Raw genomic sequence first — 22,969 nt, 5'->3', positions numbered from 1 at the left:
GCAAAGCATTTCCTTAATATAAAATTTGATTTTGAAAATAAAATGCCAATTACACCCCAAACAAAGTGTTTTTATTTAAATTTGACATTCACAAATGCATGATAGGTGCAAAATTCTGTAGCTAAAACCAGCTTTAATTCATACAAGTTTTTCTACAGTTCTAAAAGATATCCAATTTGCTTATAAGATGTCAGCAATTCAGCCAATATATATGGAAGGCCAGCTTAAAATAAATTATTTACACAACGCTCAACTAAAATATTTAGTGCAGTAGGCTAACACAAATTATAAAGAAAATAAACCAAAGCAAAGCTAAGAATCTTAGCAAATAATTCTGTTCAAAATTCTAAAAAAACCCCACAAAACTGATTGGCTATTCCTATGTGGAAAAGCTTCTCCCAAGACAAGAAACACTGGAGGATATGAACATGGAATAGCTCAACTTTTCCTGGATAGTTTTAGTTCTCTTCACTGTAGCTAAAACACACAAAGGACAAGATCAATACAACCTTTCCAGCACCAAAGAAGCAGCTGTCTTAAATACTTCAGAGAAAAATAAACTGTCTCTTGCTCTTAATGCTGTGGAGTCCTTACTATTAAATCCTCTTTTTATATGACCACTCCAAACCAAATGTTTTAAGTCACACATTTGTTTTATAAATACACATCAGTTTCATTTCTGCCATCACAAGAGATGCTACAAACAAATTTTATTATTGTGTATTAATTCTCAACCAACATATTTTCAATCTTGGCTGAAGGGCAACAGGGATCACTTCAGTTTTCAGAGAATGCCTCATCTTCACTGGAAGCATTCCAAAAGTGTTAAAATAAGAAACTCAGTATTCACCCAAAGGCCTTCAGTACTGCAGCACTAAATTGGCTATCCCAGTTTCGTTGGCATTCTTGAAGAAGCAGGTAAAAAAGTTAACCATAGCTATAACCATCTATGTGCTTCTTCCCAACACAGAATGCCACATCACAATGCTGAGGATACTAAACATTGAACAGAAGCTTGGATTTAAGCTTGTGGCTCAAACCCATTTCCCTCCTTTATTTCCATATGTTGCTGGGAGAAGTTACATTAGCACTATTGCACGGGGCTGTGTGCTCCACAGCCTACAAAATATAGCAAAACACTTGCATTGTAAAACACAAGCAGCAAACCGTTAGCAACCTGAGCTAAAACAGTATTCCCTAGAATACATGATTTAGTTCTGCTTGGTATGTTACTGGTGTTATAGTCTTCACAGCCCCATGGATGTTCCTGTTAACATACGCAACTATTGTTCTAACCACAGTACTTGGTTTCTTCTTCAGAGAGAAGAAATTAGACCCAGTTCATGTTATCAGAGATGGGTGGAGATCTACTTTTTATCATCGGTCCCCACATCACACCAGCAAAATGGACCCATGTGAGTTTGCTGAATGATGTGGTTCTCTCCCACATGTGCCACACACACACTCAGGAGCTGGAAAATGCTACTGTGGGAAGGAGCCATATACTGTAATTAAAACAACACACAAGTCTCTGTACAATTCCCTTGCTGCTGAGGCAACATGAACTGGGCTTTGGAAAGCTTTCTGCATGAGAGGCATCCTTTGAAGTGAGATGGTTTCCAAACATGTTTCCCTTCATGAAAACTGAGATGGTAGAGTTCCGGAGGACTATCACTTTAGTAGTTGAGCATCCAGCCAGCCATGAATATTCCAAAGTATTTGAATGGGATTCCCTATTATGGTAAATATACACCTCAAAGAAAAATTAAACAATTGTCAGTTATTTGCTTAAGAGTGGGGCTAGAAAAGAGCTTCCTTCCATATTAACCATACAAACTAATCTTCCAAAAATACCTTCAACAATTTGGCATACAATCATATTACATAGGTACAAATAAATACTAGCCAAGTTATTTTTATTGCTTCATTTAATTTGGTCAACAGTTTTATACAGAAAGCAGATTAAAAAAGTGGTTGATACTTGTCTGAGAGAGCACTGGTTTTCAGTAATCTTGAAATATTTTTCTACTTCACTAGGCAAGGTCAACTTGCCCAGGTAGGAAACTGGTAGTAAAAAATTAGAGAACCTATGAGAGAAATTTGGTTTTCAAGGCTTTTCATTATTGTAATGTTTTTGGAGGAATCGTTTCCATCTACTCTAGAGTAAACCAACATTATATCAGACCTCCATGTACACTAGTCTTCTGTTAACAGCGACCAGAGTGGCTGGGGCAACTCAGATAGGTGGCATATAGATAAAAGTATTATTATTATTGTCCATGGCATGCATATTCAGATGACTGTAAAGTCTGTACTTTGTTGTGTTACTTTGCTGATCAAATTAAAAGTGAAAAGGTAAAATCCTTTTAAAATATCAAAGAGTTCTTAAGTTTAAGCAAGGGAACTGTAAAAAGGACCAAGCTGCAGTATACATCAACAGACTCTTCACATTTGCACACACTTTTTAAAACAGCACATGTGGAGTCCCCAATCCAGATATGGACTGTGGTGCTGAATCAATGGGTTAATCTTTACTCTCTGTGTGGTGATCCCAATGGAAATCCCTCCCACAAGCTATTTGCCCTATGAGACAATTTCAGAAGGCAGGATTTTCATCACAACAATGATACTGGGAGCGGGGAGGGTTAACCCTCTTCTACTCATGCAACAGGGACGCAGGAGGCGCTGTGGTTTAAACCACAGAGCCTTGGGCTTGCTGATCAGATGGTTGGCGGTTCGAATCCCCGCGACGGGGAGAGCTCCCATTGTTCAGTCCCAGCTCCTGCCAACCTAGCAGTTCAAAAGCATGTCAAAGTGCAAGTAGATAAATAGGTACTGCTCCGGTGGGAAGGTAAACGGCATTTCCGTGCGCTGCTCTGGCTCGCCAGAATCGGCTTAGACATGCTGGCCACATGACCTGGAAGCTGTCTGTGGGCAAACGCCGGCTCCCTCAGCCTATAGAGCGAGATGAGCGTGCAACCCCCGAGTCGTCCGCGACTGGACCTAACGGTCAGGGATACCTTTACCTGTACTCATGCCACAAGGGACGCGGGTGGCGCTGTGGTCTAAACCACTGGACCTCTTGGGCTTGCCGATTGGAAGGTCGGTGGTTCGAATCCCCACTCTGGCACTCGTCACGCTCCTCCATACACCAATAGTGATTTAAGTCATGCAAGCCACATAACCCGGAAAGCTGTCTGTAGACAAACGCTGGCTCCCTCAGCCTGAAAGCAAGATGAGCGCCACAACCCCATAGTTGTCTTTGACTGGACTTAATCCATCCAGGGCTCCTTTACCATCCTTTTTTTTAACCCTTACTCATGCCACATTGCCAACCTGGATCAGGACACCACACTGCTATTTCAAAAAAACAACACTATGTACAAATGCAAAGATACACTCCATGTTTGGCCCCAAATATCCCCAACCTTTTCCTGGCTCACATAAATGAAGAAAGAAGTAAAATGAGAGTACAGGTAAGTCACAACCTATGCTTATTTTACTAATGCAATTACGGCTTTGTGCAGGTCGGTGGGGAAATACATGGAAAGTGGCAGAATCCCAATCTTTATTTCCCCAACACACACCTGTGCAGAGCTGTGATTGTGGGATTATCCATTAGAGGCTTACAGGGTCCCAGAGCCCTCCTGCCTGGGCAAGCACTTACTAGGGTTTGGAAGGGAGATGGGAGGACTCTAGGACGCTGTCAGAGCCCTTGTACAGCCTTCCCCAAGCCAGGCAAGCAGCCCTCCAACTTGCAGGGGCCCTGGTTCCAGGGGTTCCTGACTAGGAACATAACCCCCATGTAAAACAACCTCTGATTTGCTGAGATTTGTATTAAGGTGAGGAAATTTAATTCAATAAATGTTAGCCAAAATAAGAGGGAAAGTCTACAGAAAGGCTAGTAACTGCACTTCTTCTAAAAGTTTTAATACTAAACACTCCATATGAAATTGAATGGCAGAGGGAAAGAACTAGTTATTATTCTTATCTCTCATGGTTCAGAGTATAAAATAAACAGGAACTTTATTTCATCTCATCTTTAGGGACAAAAGCCCTTCTGAGAGTCTGGTAGACAGGTATCTTAGTATCTGAAAGTTATCCATGGATTCCCATGCAACTATGGGAAAAGCAGATCCCCAAAGTGTGCTCCTAAGGAGAAACATGTCTTTCCAGCCTCCTCCAACACAACTTACTTTGGGATCCTTATTACTTTTAATAGATTGCCAAGTTGACTCAGATGTAATTGATTCAATTTTAAATATTTACAAGGAAAAGAGCCCCCATCCTGTGAAGATAGATGCTTTTATTTTTTTATTCTAAAGTGCAGCTAATTTAAGGCAAATTTGAAATATAAAATACATGTCTGTCAATATATACACACATATTCTAATTTGAAGACAAGTGCTTCCCTTATAAGGGAAATAAAAACTTTGAGCTAAAATTCTTAGTGCAATTTAAGGTGCAGCCCAGTTATCCAAAACCATGGCAGAATATAATCCTCTAAGCCTCAATCCAGAGAAAATTTAGTTGCACCTATGTGCCCTCTACTTGTCAACAGAGTTTAGGCATTACCAAATAATCTCGGGATTAGAGGTTCATAATTGAAAATCTGAGGAATCTGTATCTCTTAAATTAAATCAAAAATTAGCTTTCCATATTTTCCAAAGAACACAAAATTAAAACGGTGTCAACATGTACACTAAGTTAGCTGCAAAGATTAGTATATAATTCAGAAAGTGCCAGATGTAGCTTTTAACTTATCAGTTTTTCTTGTATAGCTACTGTAGTCCTTCAATACTGTTATTTATATATGTAGAGATACTATAAACCTAAAGCCATCCTTAGTTCCAGTAAGGAATACTTCTCATCTCCATCTGTATCAAATTCTTTAAAGCTCTGGGAATCATACACTGCAGATCCAACCAGTTTTTGCAGGTCTTCATAGGATAGCTTGCCATCAGAGTCTTGGCTGATGGTCCTGAATAAATCCTGAAGGTCTGCAAGAAGGAACAAATAATTTTAAAGAACAGACAGTAGCTAAGAAGTATTAACACTTTCCTCCAGCAGCAGTAGCTTTTTCCACGAGACACACAAAATACACACTATATGGTCTGTAATATACATTCCGGTAGATAAAGAGCCGGTTTTTTAAGCCAAGAACTACTAGCACTGGGTCTCCACAATCCTCCTTCCCTTGCATGCCAACGTTGCTGCTTCTATTGCCATTTGTTTAAACCAGTTTCTCATTACTAATCAGGATATGAAACCAGGTTGTTAGTCAAAATTCACCCAGTTTCCCAGTTCAGAGCTAACAGGAAACTGTGGCTTAAACATAGCACAGCCACAGCAGAATATTTTCTCAGCATGTAAGGTAAGGAGGGGGAGTGATAACAAGGGGTAAGTGAGGCATGACTCATTCTCAGATTGCTAGATGTGAATCAGCCCAAAAGAGAATCATTCTCTGTGGACATTTAAACAAAAGCAACATTGATTTGCTAAAATATTGGACCTCTCTCAACAGTTTGAGAGTTTTCCATAATCTTAAGGATTCAGACTGGCTGCAATTGTGATGCTATTCTTGAGCTACCCACTATGACCCCAAGGTCTTGTTCCTGGCCACCTACTGCCATTTCAGACTCTGTAAGTGCATAAAATTATCTTTTTACCCAGGCATGCATCGCTTTACACTTGCTTGCACTGAATTGATTTGCTATTTGACTGCACATTCACTCAGCTTGGAGAGGTCCTTTGGGATTGTTTATGCTACATTTGGAAAAATGTTCTCTATGGTTCATTCATCTCCAACCACATGCGGTTACCTTCTATGTTGGATATTCCAGGTAATGACAAGTCTCTTGGGTGTCTATTCCCCTCAAAACTGCTGCCAACTGATCTTGAAGAAAGTCTTGGAAGCTTTGTAGGCTTTGATGTGCTCTGGAGCTTTCCTCCTGTCAAGAAATTTTACAGTAGTTTTTTGCTAATTATCTGGCAAGAGTAGGTGGAAGGCAATTATGCTTCAAAAACGGGGCTACATGAAGATGGTATCAAACATAATATGGCACTTTCAACACAGTAACATACCAGAGATGTCATTAGTGGAAAAATCAGTGCAGGTGGCAGCAACCTTTTTGGGCTAGCGGGCATCTATGAAATTTTGAAAAAGTGCCATCGGTGCCAGTCACAAAAGGATTTCCACATCCAAAAGAACAGACAAAGCAACAGGGCAAAGTGGTGCAATCATGCCCCCCCTCCCAGCCTATGGGGAAAGGCATCTACATCAGCTACCACTGCACTCTCTCATAAAGAAGCTCATTGCACCTCTCCCCTTGTTACAACTGGAGTGGGGTGTCCAATTCTGGCATCCAATGTAACATGGGTATCTTTAAAGGGAGCATGTTCAGTGTAGGAGAGATTGAGCCAGTGCAAACAGGAACTGAGCCAGAAGAGCAAACAGACACTCACGTATTGCAGATTTCAGAGAGTATATTTACTGGTACTGGTGTCACACTGGTAACCCCAGACTTTAACATTTTATAGAAAGTATCTTCTAATGAGGCAGAGGGCTTTCCCCTTCGAACATGGAAAAGTAATGGCCCAGTCTTTTCCAACTTGCTTATTCTTGTGCATTTTGAATGGAAAAGCACATTTCAAATGTATAACCTAGCCTTACTGATGTGGCACGTGTGTTTCTATGCTAGAGTATTAACTCAATAAGGCAAAGAAAAATATTTTGACTGATCATTTACTGGGGACTTTGACATGATAGCTACCTTGCCTTTTCATTACAGCACAGTAAGAGTGATATACATGTATAAACGCTTACTTGAACGATCAAAGCAGTTCATATGCTGAAAGTGATGGAACTGATAAATTTGGAACTGAATTGTACATGCCTCAATTGTTTCTGTTAATAATGTGGTTCTGCTAATAGTTTTCCCTTCCAAAGTAAGCACTTATATTTTTACACTTCTTGTTATTTGTCTTTCCATAAAGGATAAGCTATGAGAGGCTTCGGTCAGAAGCTCGTAACTAGAGGCCAGCCATCAAACATATTTCCACTCCTTTCAGCACCCAGTTTGCTCATTTGTACAAGGAACTGTAGTGCAAATGACTCATGATTAAATTAGCTAAAGCAGCAGTATAGTAATTTAGTGCAGGAAGTGAAACTATATGCAACATTCACCTTTTTTCAATGCTTCAGATCGATCACTTTCTGGTTTGCTTGACAGAGCGTTGATCAGCTGCAGCTTCTCTCTTAACATAGATACCTGAGAATCCCCGTTTTCTATATTCTGTACAATACCAACAGAAATATTTCCATGAAAAAACACTGCCAATTTCAGACTAAGTTGCAATAAACTGAAAGATTCCACAGTTCAGAAGTCTAAGTACTTGATCTATAAGCATCATATCACCCATATGTTCTGTAGAACCCCTGTGGCCTATTATGGTGGCCATAGGATTAGATAACATAATCTTCCTTAAGATGCTACAGTACACTTTTTCCATAGACCAATAAGCCAAAATAAAATAATAATTTCACTTGCCCACTAACCTGACAAAAGAAGAACATATTCAATAGGACTAGTTTAGTATAGCATTTTCTGTACGAGTACCTTATTTGTGAAAAATAAGATACTCTGCACCAACCAACCTCACCCAGCCAGCATTTAAAATGGTCATTTCCTTTTATCAAAATCTGCATAACCTTGTTTATCCTTAGTAAGTTCTTATTACCTAGGAAGATCTTAGAGTGTCTCTCTGGTGTGCAACATGTAGCTTGCTTTTAAGAGCAAGCCAGAGAGATCTCCAGCATATATAGTTTTATACATTGCAGAGAATAGATTTCTTATATATTGCTACAAATTTAAAGCTGTACCATTTTGCATATTTCCTTAGTTGGAATTTGTTAAAACACCTTCCTATCTTTATGGGTAAATTAGGGAAAGCAGGAAAAAAATGTGTAGTAATATGATATGGCTTGCTTTTAAACACTACTTCTGGTTTCCCTAGAATTACCTCCATGCCCTGTACCTTTTCAGTAGTAGTTTCATTCCTTGGTTCATTTTCTACTTTCACCGAGGTAGTTAAGTCGCTCACCTGCAAAAACCAAAACCAAAAGAAAGGCTTATGTTTGTGTCTTCTTCTAAAATATAGCTTACCCTTAAGCGATACAAGAAATGAACACCCTAGGACTAGCCAGTAATCACAAATATATTAAAATGTAGCTGTGTGAGAAAGCATCAAGACCTACTATTTGAACAACTATACTGGAGAGAAAAGTTAATATACAAGGCTCACCAGGACATGCTGAGATCAATGGAAGCTCAGACAGTCCTAGTCTGCAACTAGCACAACCCAGTGGCTATTTAAGCAAAAAGAGAAAGAGAAGTACACTGGAGGTTGAAATAGCATATCAATAAGGCTGCCACTCAGCATGACGGTATAATAACTGTACAACAGGAACACACACACACAGCAGTGCTGCCAGAAAGGTGAAGTTGGGGATCCAATATACTGAACAACTAAAATCTAATGAGAGTTACACATTTTAGTGCCAATGTCCAATACAACCTGATCAATACAGCTTCTCCTAGCCTTCCTTCTACATTTGCCATCTTAGGTGGCAATTGTATTATACAGTTTTCAGTCCTACATATGGCCAAGATTTCCAACTTCATTATTTGAGATTTCTAATCCCCTAAAAACATTAAAGTATACATTCAACTATTACACTTGCTCTAGATGTTTGCCATTTCACCATAGTACTTCCACTCCTGTGTTTAAATTTTTTAAAAAGAAGAGAATCACAGAAAAATATCATTTTGTCTAGTGCCCAGCCAAGTTGCCATTCTGATAGCCAGTTCCACCAGCTCCTTTTCTTTTCATCCCAATATGTCCCAAAATCTTGCAGAACATGGAAAGAAAAATGTTTTCGGTGAGAAAAAATGAAGTAGGCATGTAGAATCTGGCTTTGTCAACATTTCAGGCTACTTATTAACGTACAAGATTTTTCTAGGTGCAGAGTCTCAATGCATAGTCAGATGAGAGTAACTACACAAAATGCTGCAACAAATATTCATTGATTCAGGTAGGATCTTACTTGCAATGCAAGCACTACTACTGCATCCATACAAACTTGCCATCCAAGTCCAATCCAATGCATGTCGACTCAGAAACAACTCCCTCTGACATAAATGGGGCTTACTTCCTGTAAAGGGAATTGGGGTTGCTCGTGCGTTAGGGGGCTGCTGCTCTAGGCAACGTTGTCTGGCTAAACCTTTCCCTGGCTGGACAGCCCTTTCTCCGTGGCTGTGTCAGTCACTGGCAGAATCCGTCAGTGGGTGTTTCCTGAACTTCTTCCAACATAAAAGCTGCTTGACGCCAAGTCTCCGCCTAGCCTCCCTGCGTGGAAGTCTTCTGCGCAGAGTGGGCGTGGCCCTGGGCTCTCCCCGCTGGCCTCTGTGGAAGAGTCTTGGAGCCATGTCTCCGAAGTCCTTCCCTGCTCCCCTTTCTTCCTGGTGTCACGCCGATTTCCTTCCCCAAAGGAAGTGTTCTCTCTCTCCCTGCTGGTCCCTTCTCCTGCATCGTTGGGGAGCCTTACCTCCACTCTTGGCTCTGATGGCAGTTCCCTGACACTTCCCAAGAAGTGTGTAGGACTGCAGTTTTAACTTTGTAATAAAACTGAAGCATAGTTCTCATAGACATTAAGAGTATAGTGGATTTTACTGTTCAAATTATCAGACAACAAAAGCTGTACAAGCAAATTAGAAATTCAAGGTGACCAAGATCCACAGTAACACAGAAAGCATCACTGAATATCCAACTGACAGCTCATATTGTTGCAGAAATTCATTAATTCAGTGCAAAGCTTGTGATAGAAGGAATCCAGATAACTAGAGAATGGCCTCTTTCACTATAGTTAGCATTTATAACTCCACACACCAAGCGTGAATTGCAATTTCTTTTTGGAAAGTGTGGCTTTCCCAGTATCAGTTCAACCACTATGCAGCACCACAAATCCATATAGACAGAAAACATAACTGTTTTGCAAAAATTCGTTTCTCAAACACCCACAATAGCTAGGCACTTACCATGCCAAGGGTCAGGTTTTCTTTTTTTCCCAGTTTATTCACTGTCATATGATTTTCTAATGAAGCAACTCTCCAACTTAGATTGCCAACTGTGGAGTCCATATTGAAAAGTTTTAAATCATTCTGTTTCTGGTACAACATTAGGGTAGAGTTTACCTCTTCTATAGAGGTATGTAGGTACTGGTTATCCTGTTCAACACAGAAAAAAATGTTCTTACACTATTATAGAAACAGCAATAACTAAGAGTAAGCAGTTTATACTTATGCAATTGTTGTCATTCATCTGCAGCTTGACTCTATGCTGGCATAAATAAATCCCTAAATTCAGCAAAGAGTATTCCCAAGAGTCATTGGATTGCAGCTCAAATAGGGTTTAGAGCCACTTGACAAATCCTTAAATGAAGGAGGTCTGTTAAGTTCTTTGAAAGTTGAAAGCTTTGTTTCAGCAACTACCCTCTGTGAAAACAGGTGTGCTAAATCTCACAGGCCTTATGTTCAGTTCTTTTAGTGCAAGCTACCTTCAAAGAATACAAAGCCTAACAGATCAAACAAAATAATTTGCCAACATGTTGTTTTAATACCACTGTGTTATTTAATATATTTTACTGATACCTTTATTTTATAATAAATACACTTTGCCAGTGTTTTGCAAGGCAGTTTGACAAGCGGGCATAGCAATTTACTACTCACTAATTAAGTACTTAACTAGGGCAAATGACTAACCACAAAGCTAGGAGATCTATTTCAAGAACTGCCATGTTGTTGGCTGTTTTAATATTGATGGTTTCTTTCAAAGAAATTGTATGTTTTTCCTTTTTAACAAGCAAAGAAAGACATATTGCTCAATTTTCAGAATTCACAGTTGGACAATAAATTAATTAAAATGAATTAAATTGCCTCAAAATAGTGTGTGAGAAAGCTTCTTAGTTCTCCGGAACTCCACATTGTGCTGGATGTTATGCAATACAAGGGATTGAGGGAAGAGACTATTACACAAATCACAACCTAAAATTAATATCCAGCTTCTTATTATGAAGAGTGTCATAGTCTCTTTTATTTCTGCTCTCTGCCTAGGAAACTGAATTTCACTAATGGTTAGACACAGACCTGGGCGAAAGATTCCTGCTTTGCAGGGGGTTGGACTAGATCAGTGATGGCCAAACTTGGCCCTCCAGCTATTTCGGGACTACAACTCCCATCATCCCTAGCTAACGGACCAGTGGTCATGGATGATGGGAACTGTAGTCCCAAAACAGCTGGAGGGCCAAGTTTGGCCATCACTGGACTAGATGATCCTTATGGTTCCTTCCAACTCAATAATTCTATGAAGTTCTATTCAGTATAGATCCTGTGAAATTAATGACCACGACACCAATTTCAATCAGTCTACTCCAGGGGTCAGCAACCTTCTTCAGCCGTGGGCCGGTCCACCGTCCCTCAGAGAATGTGGTGGGCCGGACTATATTTTGGAGGAAAAAAATTGAACCAATTCCTATGCCCCATAAATAACCCAGAGATGAATTTTAAATAAAAGCACACATTCTACTCATGTAAAAACACGCTGATTCCCGGACCACCCACGGGCCAGACTGAGAAGCCCACGGGCCTTAGGCTGTCTACCCCTGGTCTACTCCGAGTATAACTAATCTTAAATATCAACCCATGTTTCCTTAAAATAGAGGCTGACAGTTTCTTCTTTGTCCCAGAATCCTAGTTTAAAATAGTTTTACAGAAATCTTGAAATACTGATTTGCAAAGCATCTAAAGCAGCAACAAGCTGTACCTGTTTACAACTGTCTGTCAGATTCTTCTCACTTATTTGGGGGGTTGGAGAGGAGGGAAATGAAGGCAGCTGCTTTCCTCTAACATCTTCTGCGAGTTCACTCTAATAAAAGTAGTAAAAATGAATTTTTGAAACCAGTTATTTAAACTTTGAACGTGGGAACCAAGCTTTCACAAACACAAAACTAGGAAGACAGAGGGTAGCAGACTGTGATATACACAAATATACTGGTGCTCCATGTAAATGTATTTAAGAGATTCAAAATAAATAAACAAGTGCAATATGACAAGTATTGTATGGATGGAAAGCAGTTAGGAAACATGGGAGATATGTGATGCTCCCTCAGCATGTGATTACTCAAAAGGTTCTTGTTATAATTAAAGTCACATTTACTTGCTTTGCTTGATATAAGAAATAGTACAAGGAGCATATGAAGAGGGTGGATCAGGAAAGTCCATTGAGGCTAGACACCCAAACCCCTATTAATTGGGCATTAATCGTTAACTTATTTACATCCTCAAAGATGACCAATATTTACAAATTTGTTTATAGTATCTAGGAATCTGAAAGACTTAAGCTTCCCATCCCTGTTAAACTTTAACATGGAGTTCTGCAACAATAAACTGGAGAATACAGATTTTCATCCAAAACATTGATTGCCTTTAAAAAGACATTTTTTTACTGTCAAATGACATAGCCAAAATGAAGTTCATATGGGAATTATCACAGAATGAACTACTATCAGATTAATACAAGTCCTTACCATCTCATTTTGGAGTGTCTCTATAGTTTTCTTATGTTCTTCAATTGCTGCCTGCATACTCTCAACATCATGATGAACACTAGTTACAGTGCTACCTATAGTAGCAACACTCTGGGGAAAAAACCCAATCATAATCTTGTAGTATCAGTGGTATATTAAAAAGTGTGAGACTCAAATGCATTAATTCCAGAAGAGTAGCTAATAAATAATAATAACCACCACACTTCACATAAGATCCCAAGGCAGGTTACATTTAGAAACTTGTAATATAATACAACAATGCAAACACGAACATGCAACCCCAACCCAAAATACCAAGCAATACAATACAAACAACCCATATAACCTTACAAAAAACCACATGGGAGAGTCATACTGAACAAACTGCGCACATCCTGACATTATGCAATGTGACCCAGTGCAGCAGTATCATTTCCCACCTACATACTTCCTACAAGTGATTAACACCATTGTACACTGATAGCAGTGGTTCAAAAAACTCTGATTCAAAATACTTTTGTAGCTTGCAGAATTTGATAAACACAATATACTTGGTGTAGTACATACTTTCTGAAGCTCTTCTACTGTGACAGGAAGATTAATCAAATCAGAAGCAGATTTAATGTTCGTTTTGAGGTGATTTACAGCTGACATCAACAAAGAAATCTAAAACGAGAGGAAGATGTTATTTCATTCTCTCTCAGAGTAGAGGTTACAGATAAATCATTTAAACATAAATGGCACAGCACCTAATACTGGGAAGCCTCCTGAGTCTGTACTACATACAACTAGGCACAACCATGGTAACACTTTGCCCAGAATCTACTGGTGGATTCGTCAGTATCAGCCTACTGATTAAGGAGGTTGCTAGCTCACTGCTAACTTCTAAGCACCATTAACTCTTCTATCATAAGAGAAGTGGGGTATAAGGAAACATTTTCCAACTACTGAAATACACTAAACAGGCAAAAATTCAAAAAGCACACACTTCCTTCCCAGCTTTTAGAGTCACTGAACATTCTTTTAAAAAATTAGGAACAATCCAATTGTGCAGAGACTTTCTATGTTTACTCCTTCCATGAGAACGCTTCTCAGTTTCCTTTTGAATATGATTTGTTGAAACAAGCTAATTTCATAACCAATGATTTGCAGTTGCCTTGTTTCAAGCAAGCAACAAATATTAACAAGCAAATGAATTGGAAGTAAAATTTCTTATTTCCTTTTAGCAGCAGCACAAAAGGAAGAGGGAGAGGGCAGCATGCTTGTTACTGTCACAATAAACCATGGTTTATTGCATTGTCAGAACTCAAGCTAAGCCAATGGCCACAACTGCACATAAGACTTAAACTATATTTAGAAATCATACTGTGCGCAAGCCATATGCTGGAGCATGCAGCTTATGCCCTGCTGCTTTACACAAGCACATGAATAAACCACAAAGTCAACAGCTTTGAGTAACATCTGAACATGAAATCATGTTTTTTTCTCCTAACAAATGACCACTTTAGCCACTCCTAAATCATAGTTTGTTGGTGGCTTAGTTACTATGGTTTGTCAGGGAGAAAGCAAACCATGGCCCCAACTTCAGTAATTATTGTAACCTACCTATATTATGGCTTGTTTACCTGCTTGCACAAAGAAGAAGTGAAGCAGGAGCCCTTGGGTTGCATGAACCAGCACACAACTAATGTACTGTGTGGCTTACGGAACCATACTTTATAGCTTAGCATTATGTACTATCACAGACAGTAAAAAGAATGGATTAATAACTTTCACCAGTTTAAAAAATGTCAACATACACGTTGACCCAGAATGTTGCTCTTCAATAGCAATCATACCAATAATAGCAAATGGCTCAACTAAGATGTTATAAGACATATTTTAAATGGTTTAGATTATAACTTTACTTGAATGGTCACTTACTTTACCTGTTTGCTTATTTCAGTGATGTTTACCCATATTTTGCTTAATCCCGCATCTCCATTCTCAATCTTTTCCAGTTCCTTTTGTTTATTAAGCAGATCTTCAGTCAATCTAGGAATTTCTTGGAATGAGGTTTTTTGATTAGACTCCACTAAAACACAAAGTCAGAAGCAATAGTTATCCATCAACACGAAGATCTGGGAACACAAGCATGAATTCTTTAATAGGTATGCCTTCATTGCTTTGTAATTTGGGACTGAATTCTAAACATATTAGAATTGATTTTAGCCAAGCTTCCACACTGTGCATTTAGGAACAAAGAGTAAGCTAAACAAAGTTGTAGATTAACAGACATATGTGAAAGACATCATAAAATGTATTGCAGGAACCACCTTCCTGTAATCTGTGTCTGCTCTCAAGAGAGAGAAGTTGAATTAAATAGGCAGTTTATTATTGTCAAGGAAATGAGTTACATACACTAATGACTAAATAACCATTGGAATTATTTTGATGAACAGACAATATGATGCTAAGGTACTATTAGTAATCTTTATTGAATTCCATTTTTACTCAATCATTGTTATGTCCTTACGACTTCAGCTGTGTCATATGCTTCAGCAACATAACAAGAAAAAAGCAATACCGAAGCTGCTTGTACATTTGTTTATTATTAATTGCATTCATACCCCAACTTTCCTCCAAGGAGCTCAAGGTGGCATATATAGTCCTTCCCCAATTTTTATCCTCACAACCACCCTGTGTGGTAGGTTATGCTGAGAGACTGACTGGCCCAAGATCACCCAGTGATCTTCATGGCCAAGCAGAGATTCAAACTCTTTTGTCTCCCAGGTTCTACTCCAACACACTAACCACTATACCATACTGGCTGTTGGAAGAGCACAACGCTGAATTTCACCCACTAAGTATAATGGGACTCCTTCTACCACTTTATGAAGTGTATATACAATATAACCTCTTTCTTTCAAGTTTCAAATATGCTTCCGGGCATGCTCTCCTTAGTAATTTTCTTTCATAACAGAGTTACGCCATTAAACTTAACAGTCTGTTAATATCTAGAAACATAGCTTTATTCAAGAATATTTTTATTATATTTTTTCATAAATATGTGTACTATCAGTGTTTCATTAAAAAAAATCAAGGCAGCTTACAACTGACAAAATCTAAAACTACCAGTTATCACATTTACTTTTGTTCTTAATTGCCTGCATAAGCCTAGTGACATAAAAAGTGTTCAGCAAAAGTTTAAAGACTAAAGCAGATGTCTGCTGAATCTCAACCAGAACAGCATTTTGCAGGACTGGGTCAATGATGCTGAAAGCTTGCTTTACTGGCTACATAATTTGAACCTCAGTGACTCAAAGGATAACCAGCAATGCTCCTGCGGATCATATAACTGATTGAGCTAGGATATAAGGGTTCAGGTAGTCATTAAAGTACCTTGGACTTAAGTTGTCCAGAGCTTTGTAGATTAATACAACAACCTTAGATTGATGGACCTTGGACCTAGCTAGGTAAAATGAAATAAAATTGAATTCTGAATGCCTGTCAAAACTTACAAGATTGGATAGAACTATTTAAAGCTTTTAGAACGAACACCAGAGAGCTCTTTTAAGTACACTGTGTTTTTAATTTTTTTCTTAGTAGAGAATTCAGTTCTTAAAAGCAACAAATACAGCTGAGAAATGCAGTAATTGCTCAGCCTATATGAAAAACTGTCATATTCAACACAGTACATTTTCAAGACAGTTCATTAACAGACATAAAACCAAGTAACCTATTTGAAGAATGAATAGCGCTTTGAAGATTAAGCTCTAAAGCTGATGGGTGACCTGAAAGTGTCATAATAAAAAACAAGATAGTATTTCACCATTGCCGTTAGTGGTTTTCCTCTTGGAAACACGCCAATTAATTGTGAAATCCTCTCCCCTACAGAGTTGGGTCAACAGCAAAAATGGTTTGTTTTATGCCAGCATATAGTCTCACACATCACCTGGACCAAGTATCCAGGTATGTATATAAATTATATCAAAAAGGCAAATTATAGTTGCTGTGATGATCAATACATGTATGTATACCTTCCAAGATTAACAGATCACAAAAGGAGGATCAGAAGTGTGTTTTGGAGTTTATGGTGAAGAAAAGCTTGGTTACAAATGAACTGGTAGTTTGTTTATCTTTCATAGCTATATAGCGTCAGCAGCTTTGAAGAAAATCACTTCCTCCTAAACAATTCCCTTCACCTCATGGTATTAGCCTTCCTTGGAATTTCTGTATGACAATTTCTATCTCATACTTCTAGTAAAATTAGCAAGGCACCAAATCAATATGGATCTTTCCTGTTCACAATCACCATCAGATGACACAGAGATGTGAACTTGTCTACCCACTGCCACCCACAAGACAAACCAGCTGCAATTTTTCAGGATACTTTAGCAACTCCGCCTTTGAAAATATTATTGAGTACTTGAATTTTTTTAACACATTCACCAAGGATCACAGAGATCTAATTACATGATTTGTAAGCATTAAATATTTCAAATAGGACATATGCCAATAAATATGGCTTCTGCGTTTTAAAAATACACGTATGGCCATGTGTTTTTAATCACCTGTGGCTTATAGAGGATGGCAACAGAGTTATAGTATTTTGTTTTTTTATAAATATTTATTAGATTTTCCAATTTTATATAAACACAAAAAGAAAAAGAAAAATATTAAAAACAAATCAATTTCTATAGCAATCCTTCAATACCATATTTCTTTGACTTCCTCATACCTCCCCTTCTTGTTTTCTAGTTCAACTTGTTAATTCAGCAAATCCTAATCTCTTAACATTCCTTTTAAAATAACACCTTATTTTCCATTCAACTTTTTTTTAAATTTAATAACTTAAACAATTTTTGTCCCTATTATCTTTATCATAACAGCTAGAGACCACAAAAGTTCAATCCAACATCTTTTCAGAGTTCATTAATTTTGTAGTATTTCTGTAAATAGTCCTTAAATTTCTTCCAATCTTCTTCTGCTGACTTTTCTCCCTGGTCGCGGATTCTGCCGGTCATTTCTGCCAGTCCCATACAGTCAATCAACTTCATCTGCCATTCTTCCAGAGTGGGTAGATCTTGAGTCTTCCAGTGCTTTGCTATAAGTATTCTTGCTGCCGTTGTAGCATACATAAAAAAAGTTCTGTCCTTCTTTGGCACCAAATGGCCGACTATGCCCAAGAGAAAAGCCTCTGGTTTTTTCAAGAAGGTATACTTAAATACCTTTTTCATTTCATTATAAATCATTTCCCAGAAAGCCTTAATCTTTGGGCACGTCCACCAAAGGTGAAAGAATGTACCTTCAACATCCTTACATTTCCAGCATTTATTATCGGGCAGGTGATATATTTTTGCAAGCTTGACTGGGGTCATGTACCACCTGTATATCATTTTCATAATATTCTCTCTTAAGGCATTACATGCCGTAAATTTCATACCTGTGGTCCATAACTGTTCCCAGTCAGCAAACATAATGTTGTGTCCAAGATCTTGTGCCCATTTAATCATGGCTGACTTAACCGTTTCATCCTGTGTATTCCATTTCAGCAGCAAGTTATACATTTTTGACATAATTTTAGTTTTAGGTTCTAGCACTTCTGTTTCTAATTTAGATTTTTCCACCTGGAAGCCAATTTTCCTGTCCAAATTGTATGCCTCCATTATCTGAAAATAATGAAGCCAGTCTCGGACTTTGTTTTTTAATTTCTCAAAGCTCTGCAGTTTCAGTCTATCTCCTTCTTGCTCCAAAATTTCCCAATATTTTGGCCAACTGGCCTCCATATTGAGCTTTTTCTGAGCTTTCGCTTCCATTGGTGACAATGGGGTTTTATTTTCCAGTAAATCCTTATATCTGATCCAAACATTAAACAAAGATCTCCTAACAATATGATTTTTAAATGCTTTGTGAGCTTTAACCTTGTCATACCACAAATATGCATGCCATCCAAAAACGTTGTTAAAGCCTTCTAAATCCAAAATGTCCGTGTTTTCAAGAAGCAGCCAGTCTTTCAACCAGCAGAATGCTGCTGATTCATAGTACAGTCTGAAGTCTGGCAGGGCAAAGCCACCCCTTTCTTTTGCATCAGTTAAAATCTTATATTTTATCCTGGGCTTCTTGCCCTGCCAGACAAATTTAGAGATATCTTTCTGCCACTTCTTAAAACAGTCCATCTTGTCCCAGAGTTATAGTATTTTGTACACAAATGACCATTTGTCAGCATGTTTGCTTCATATTAAAACAGACTATAAATAGAGTGTTTTTGGCAATTACCAGCTATTTAAGACTTTGTCCCATATCCCACAAGTTATTATAAAGAAAGGGAATACCAAAGATCAGTACTTACTGGTTCGAAACCGCTCCTTTAATTCATCCAGGTCTTCCTTGAGAGCAACCTGCATCCATACCAAGCCAACACAAGCTACCACACAAGCAGCCAAAATGACAAAAGCACATAATGGGTAGCAAAGCTTGCAGCATCGCAGGTAGTCACCCCTAAATGAATAAATAAATGGTTCAGCTACATCACAATGGCCAAATATCACACAAAATTGGCACCTACATTGTATTCAATATTAATGCAATATATTACTCTCTCACAATTCAATCCAATGCAAAACAGCTAGATAAATTCAAAACTAGTTTATTATTCAAGGGCCTTCACCTAAATCCCTTGACCAGAGGTTTTTATTAATTCTTGACTGTAGGAATTCCATTAATTATTCAGTATCTAGTAATCCAAGTTCTTGCTGATATTTTACCTTTTTTGATACAAATGTTCAAGGAAGAGCACTTCTCATGATGTTCTAGATTAGTATCCTAATCCGACAATGGAAACATTGGCAAAAGGGTACTTGCACATAATAGCACAGGATCAGAATATCTAGCACTCTGTACATTTCCCTGGTCTTAACGTTAATTACAAATTACTACAACCAGCTTTTTTTTGGGGGGGGGGGTTATAATCAAATTTGAAGTACTGTAAGAACTATTTCTGTTTTAATAAGCTTGAAGGAATTTGACCTTTTTTCACAATGACCCACAAAGCAGAATTTAGGGATAAGTCTTATTAGAACTGGTGCAGGAAACCTTTGGCCTTCCAGATGTTGCTGAACTACAACTACTGTCATGCTTGCTGGGGCTGACAGGAGTTGTAGTTTAACCACATTTAAAAGGGCCAAAGGTTCCCCACATCTGTATTGAGGATTCCTTCTTCCAGAACTCAAACAGAATCTTGTTTTACAACAAACTGTTTTGTTGTTTTACAACAAAGACTTAATACATCAGATTGCCATTGACCAGTAGAAAGTACACCAAAGACCAAAGGAAAGGCATTAACCAGAGGTATAGATCAATCAAGATCAAATGTATTAGAGCATGGTTATGAGCACCCAAAGCTATATTCAGGAGATTTATATTTGGCATGCTCTGGTCCGTGGGGTCATAACGACTAAACAACAACAAGCTTAGCAGAACAGTCCCTGGGCTCCTTCAGGAAGAAGCATGGGATATAAATTGAATAAATGAAATAAACAAAATGACAATAACCAAGCAAAAAGAATGGCACTAATTGTCCCACCCACACACCTGGGCTTAGTGCAAGAGCAACAAGTTATACCAGAAACACACCCAGCTATTCATGTCGCAGACAGTTTCCCTCTCAGAGCAAAAACTCACTGTTTGTGTTAACAATCTGCTCCAGATCCTCAGTAGCCTTAACTCACTTTCAACCCCAGCACACCCAAATGTTACCCACCCAGTCACCAACTTTCCAACTCAGCTGCAATCATGTCAACCTTACACTCCCAACGCCCCAACCCCTTTCCTCCCAGCATACTCCCGATGGAGCTAGTCACGTATCAACTCTTCCATATGCACCTCAACCCCCTCCCTTCATCCCTACCCACCCAACCCACTCTGGAGCCCCAAATCCCGCACGGGGCAGCCCCGCGCCCAATAATACATCGTATCTAAAATTATATTTCACACTCCTCTGGTCCTGCCCGAGCCATGCCTGCCTCTCCACGGACCGAGGTCCCTCGCCCCCTCCTCCCCAAGCGCAGCCCCTCCCTGCTTCTCTTGCGGGCCTCACTTGGCAAAGCGGGAGCGGGCGCCTGGGAGCCCGAAGCCGTCCCCGAACTCCGGGCCGGAAGAGCTGCTGCTGCTGCTCTCGGCGGACTCGGTGCGGAGGAGCCGGTGGCCCGAGGCGGAGCCTTTCCTCGAGTGTCTCTTCTTGCGCCCGCCGCCGCCGCCGCTCCCGCTTCCCCGGTCCCCATTCCCGCCGCCCAGTCCGATGAGCGCGTTGAGCTCCTTGCGCTTCTTCATCCTTTTCTGCTGGGCCGGGGCAGGAGCCGGGGAAGCCGGGCAGCAGCGCAACCCGGGAGGGGCTCCCAACTCCGGACCACGGCTCGCCAGCTTCAGCGTCTCGGAGGTTTCCCCGACCGCCCTGGAGCAGCCTCAGCGGGGCTGGCGCGGCGCCCTCAGACGCCGGCGGTGCCGTTGCTGCTCTTTCTTATCGGCTGCTCCTCCCGCCACAACCGCCCGACCCATGGCAGCTGAGCGGGCGCAGCTTCCTCCTCGCCCTCAGCGCCTGCCGGCCAACACGAGGCGCTGCCATTGGCTGGAAAAGGTTGAGGAAGCTGGCTGGACGGCTTTGCTCTGGCGCCTACCAGCATCGGCCGCTCCTATTGGACAAAAGGGCAACTCCTCTTCGCCTGTCACGCCTCTCTCAACCGTAGATGTATTCGGGGGTTCTCATTGGCTGCTGAGCCAGTTAATGCCCCCCCACAGCGAGAACGTACGGAAATTATTAAAGGGCAAGTGCTGTATATAGCTTTGGGGTATTAGGTCAGTTTTAAGTACAGTAATGACCGAAACGTACTGAGCAGCTTCCGGTCGGAAAGTGAGACGGCCATTGACCAAGATGCACTTGGGGCTCAGACTCGGTCTCCTTGAATCTCATTGGAGCAGATGCTTCTCATAGTCTTTTGTTAACATGTTCTGTTCTGTTTATGGTTTAACTTTAAGCAACCATCTGAGACAGTTGTGAATAAATCTGAGCTAACAATAATAGCACTGTTCCTCTAATATATATCCATCGGAAAATGGTCACTGATGGTAATTTCACCTAGATGATCTAGTAAACATAGTTTGGAAGGGTTAGAAAATAAAAAAGTGGGCATCATGCACAAGTTAGCATAAGTCTGCAGAAACAATTTTCAAAAACCACCAGCAACGCTGTTATGAAGAACAGCACCTACATCCATAAAGGGCATGTCAAATTATAAATGTTTCAATAATAGCCAGTGTAATGTAATATAACATTGTTATAAGAGACTATAGAGCTGGGGCTGTGGAGCCCAAAATAAACTAGGTCACGTAAAATATATACCCACATCTCCAGGAGACTGTCCTCTACAAGATGGCATTGAACTGAGTCCAATACTTCGTTGGACACAAGATGCTGCAAATAGTAATCAAAACATATAGTGATTAAGCAGCCTGGGGTGTGCACCCTAAAATAATCTTTGGGGCACTACAAATCTTTGGCCCACACCTCCATAAAAGAATCCCCTGCATCTGGTCCAATGCTTTGTTTGAGGGTAGAACATTATCAAGCATGATGCCCTTGTGCTAATAACCAGAATATGCAGACTAGAATCAGAAACTGCTGGTAAGCAACTGAAAATAATTCTTGGGCTATCACAAATTATTTACCCACACATCAGTGTGGTGGGGTGGCATCACTCATCTGATCTCCTGGCTGTTGAGTCATTGCTGTTTATCTGAGGAGGAGAGGATGAAGCAGCAGGGAGGTCAATGCAAACACACCAGCAAGACCACCAGATTCGCAGCTACCTCTCCCTTTCCTGCCTAGTAAACAGTGGCAACTCACCTGTCAGATGTTTAGGTGAGTGCCACCACCTCACCATGCTGTCAGCTGCTACCATACGTTTTGAAGATTGTCTTCTGCAAGTTGACAGTAAACTGTGGGGTCCAGCATTTTCTTTGGGAATCTATGCCAGTAATAGCCAAAATATGTAAGAAGAAAAGAAAACTAAACCAGTTCCTTATTTGTGTTTCCCTCTTTGGCTGTCATTGGCCAAGCATTGACGATGATGCAACTCAATGCCATCTCATTGATGATTCTATCCTGGAGGTGCAGGTGTATCATTGGGGTATCATTTGCATCTACATCACCTGTTCATCATTCTTCTCCCATATTTTGGCTGTTAAATACTGCATCATCATCATTATATTATCTTGCTGCCACAAGATGTGGTGTCGATGGCTACTCACTTAGTTTTAAACGGGGATTAGGCAAATTCATGGATATAGAGT

The 22,969-nt window shown here is 39.8% G+C and overlaps 1 protein-coding gene across 2 annotated transcripts; it reads right to left on the bottom strand.

Moving 5' to 3' along the window:
• Positions 1 to 49: 49 nt before the first annotated feature.
• EFCAB14 (EF-hand calcium binding domain 14) lies at positions 50 to 21,245 on the bottom strand. 2 transcript variants are annotated; one of them, XM_083619644.1, is made up of 11 exons: positions 20,721 to 21,245; positions 18,975 to 19,123; positions 14,572 to 14,717; positions 13,211 to 13,309; positions 12,644 to 12,754; positions 11,881 to 11,982; positions 10,098 to 10,286; positions 8,023 to 8,103; positions 7,187 to 7,295; positions 5,823 to 5,951; positions 50 to 5,000 (listed from the first exon to the last, which is right to left on the bottom strand). In XM_083619644.1, exons 1-11 carry the CDS (start codon positions 20,951 to 20,953, stop codon positions 4,825 to 4,827), a joined length of 1,524 nt encoding a protein of 507 aa, XP_083475770.1. In that variant the 5' UTR covers positions 20,954 to 21,245; the 3' UTR covers positions 50 to 4,824. The 2 variants fall into 2 exon arrangements, with proteins under 2 accessions (XP_083475770.1, XP_083475769.1); XM_083619643.1 differs by lacking the exon at positions 50 to 5,000 and having other exon boundaries at positions 5,818 to 5,948; positions 7,181 to 7,295.
• Positions 21,246 to 22,969: the final 1,724 nt, after the last annotated feature.

Source organism: Podarcis filfolensis (genome assembly GCF_964270895.1).
Source record: "Podarcis filfolensis genome assembly, chromosome: 6".
Classification (NCBI taxonomy): Eukaryota; Metazoa; Chordata; class Lepidosauria; order Squamata; family Lacertidae; genus Podarcis; species Podarcis filfolensis.
The sequence above is the reverse complement of the archived record's forward strand: the minus strand, read 5'-3'. Positions and strand labels throughout refer to the sequence as shown.

Coding starts and splice junctions, on each gene's coding strand:
- EFCAB14 (XM_083619644.1), bottom strand. CDS start 20,953: ATGAAGAAGCGCAAGGAGCTCAACGCGCTCATCGGACTGGGCGGCGGG. Junction 11,983..12,643: donor AGACACTCCAAAATGAGATG/GTAAGGACTTGT, acceptor TACTTTTATTAG/AGTGAACTCGCAGAAGATGT. Junction 5,952..7,186: donor ATCTGAAGCATTGAAAAAAG/GTGAATGTTGCA, acceptor ATTTCTTGACAG/GAGGAAAGCTCCAGAGCACA.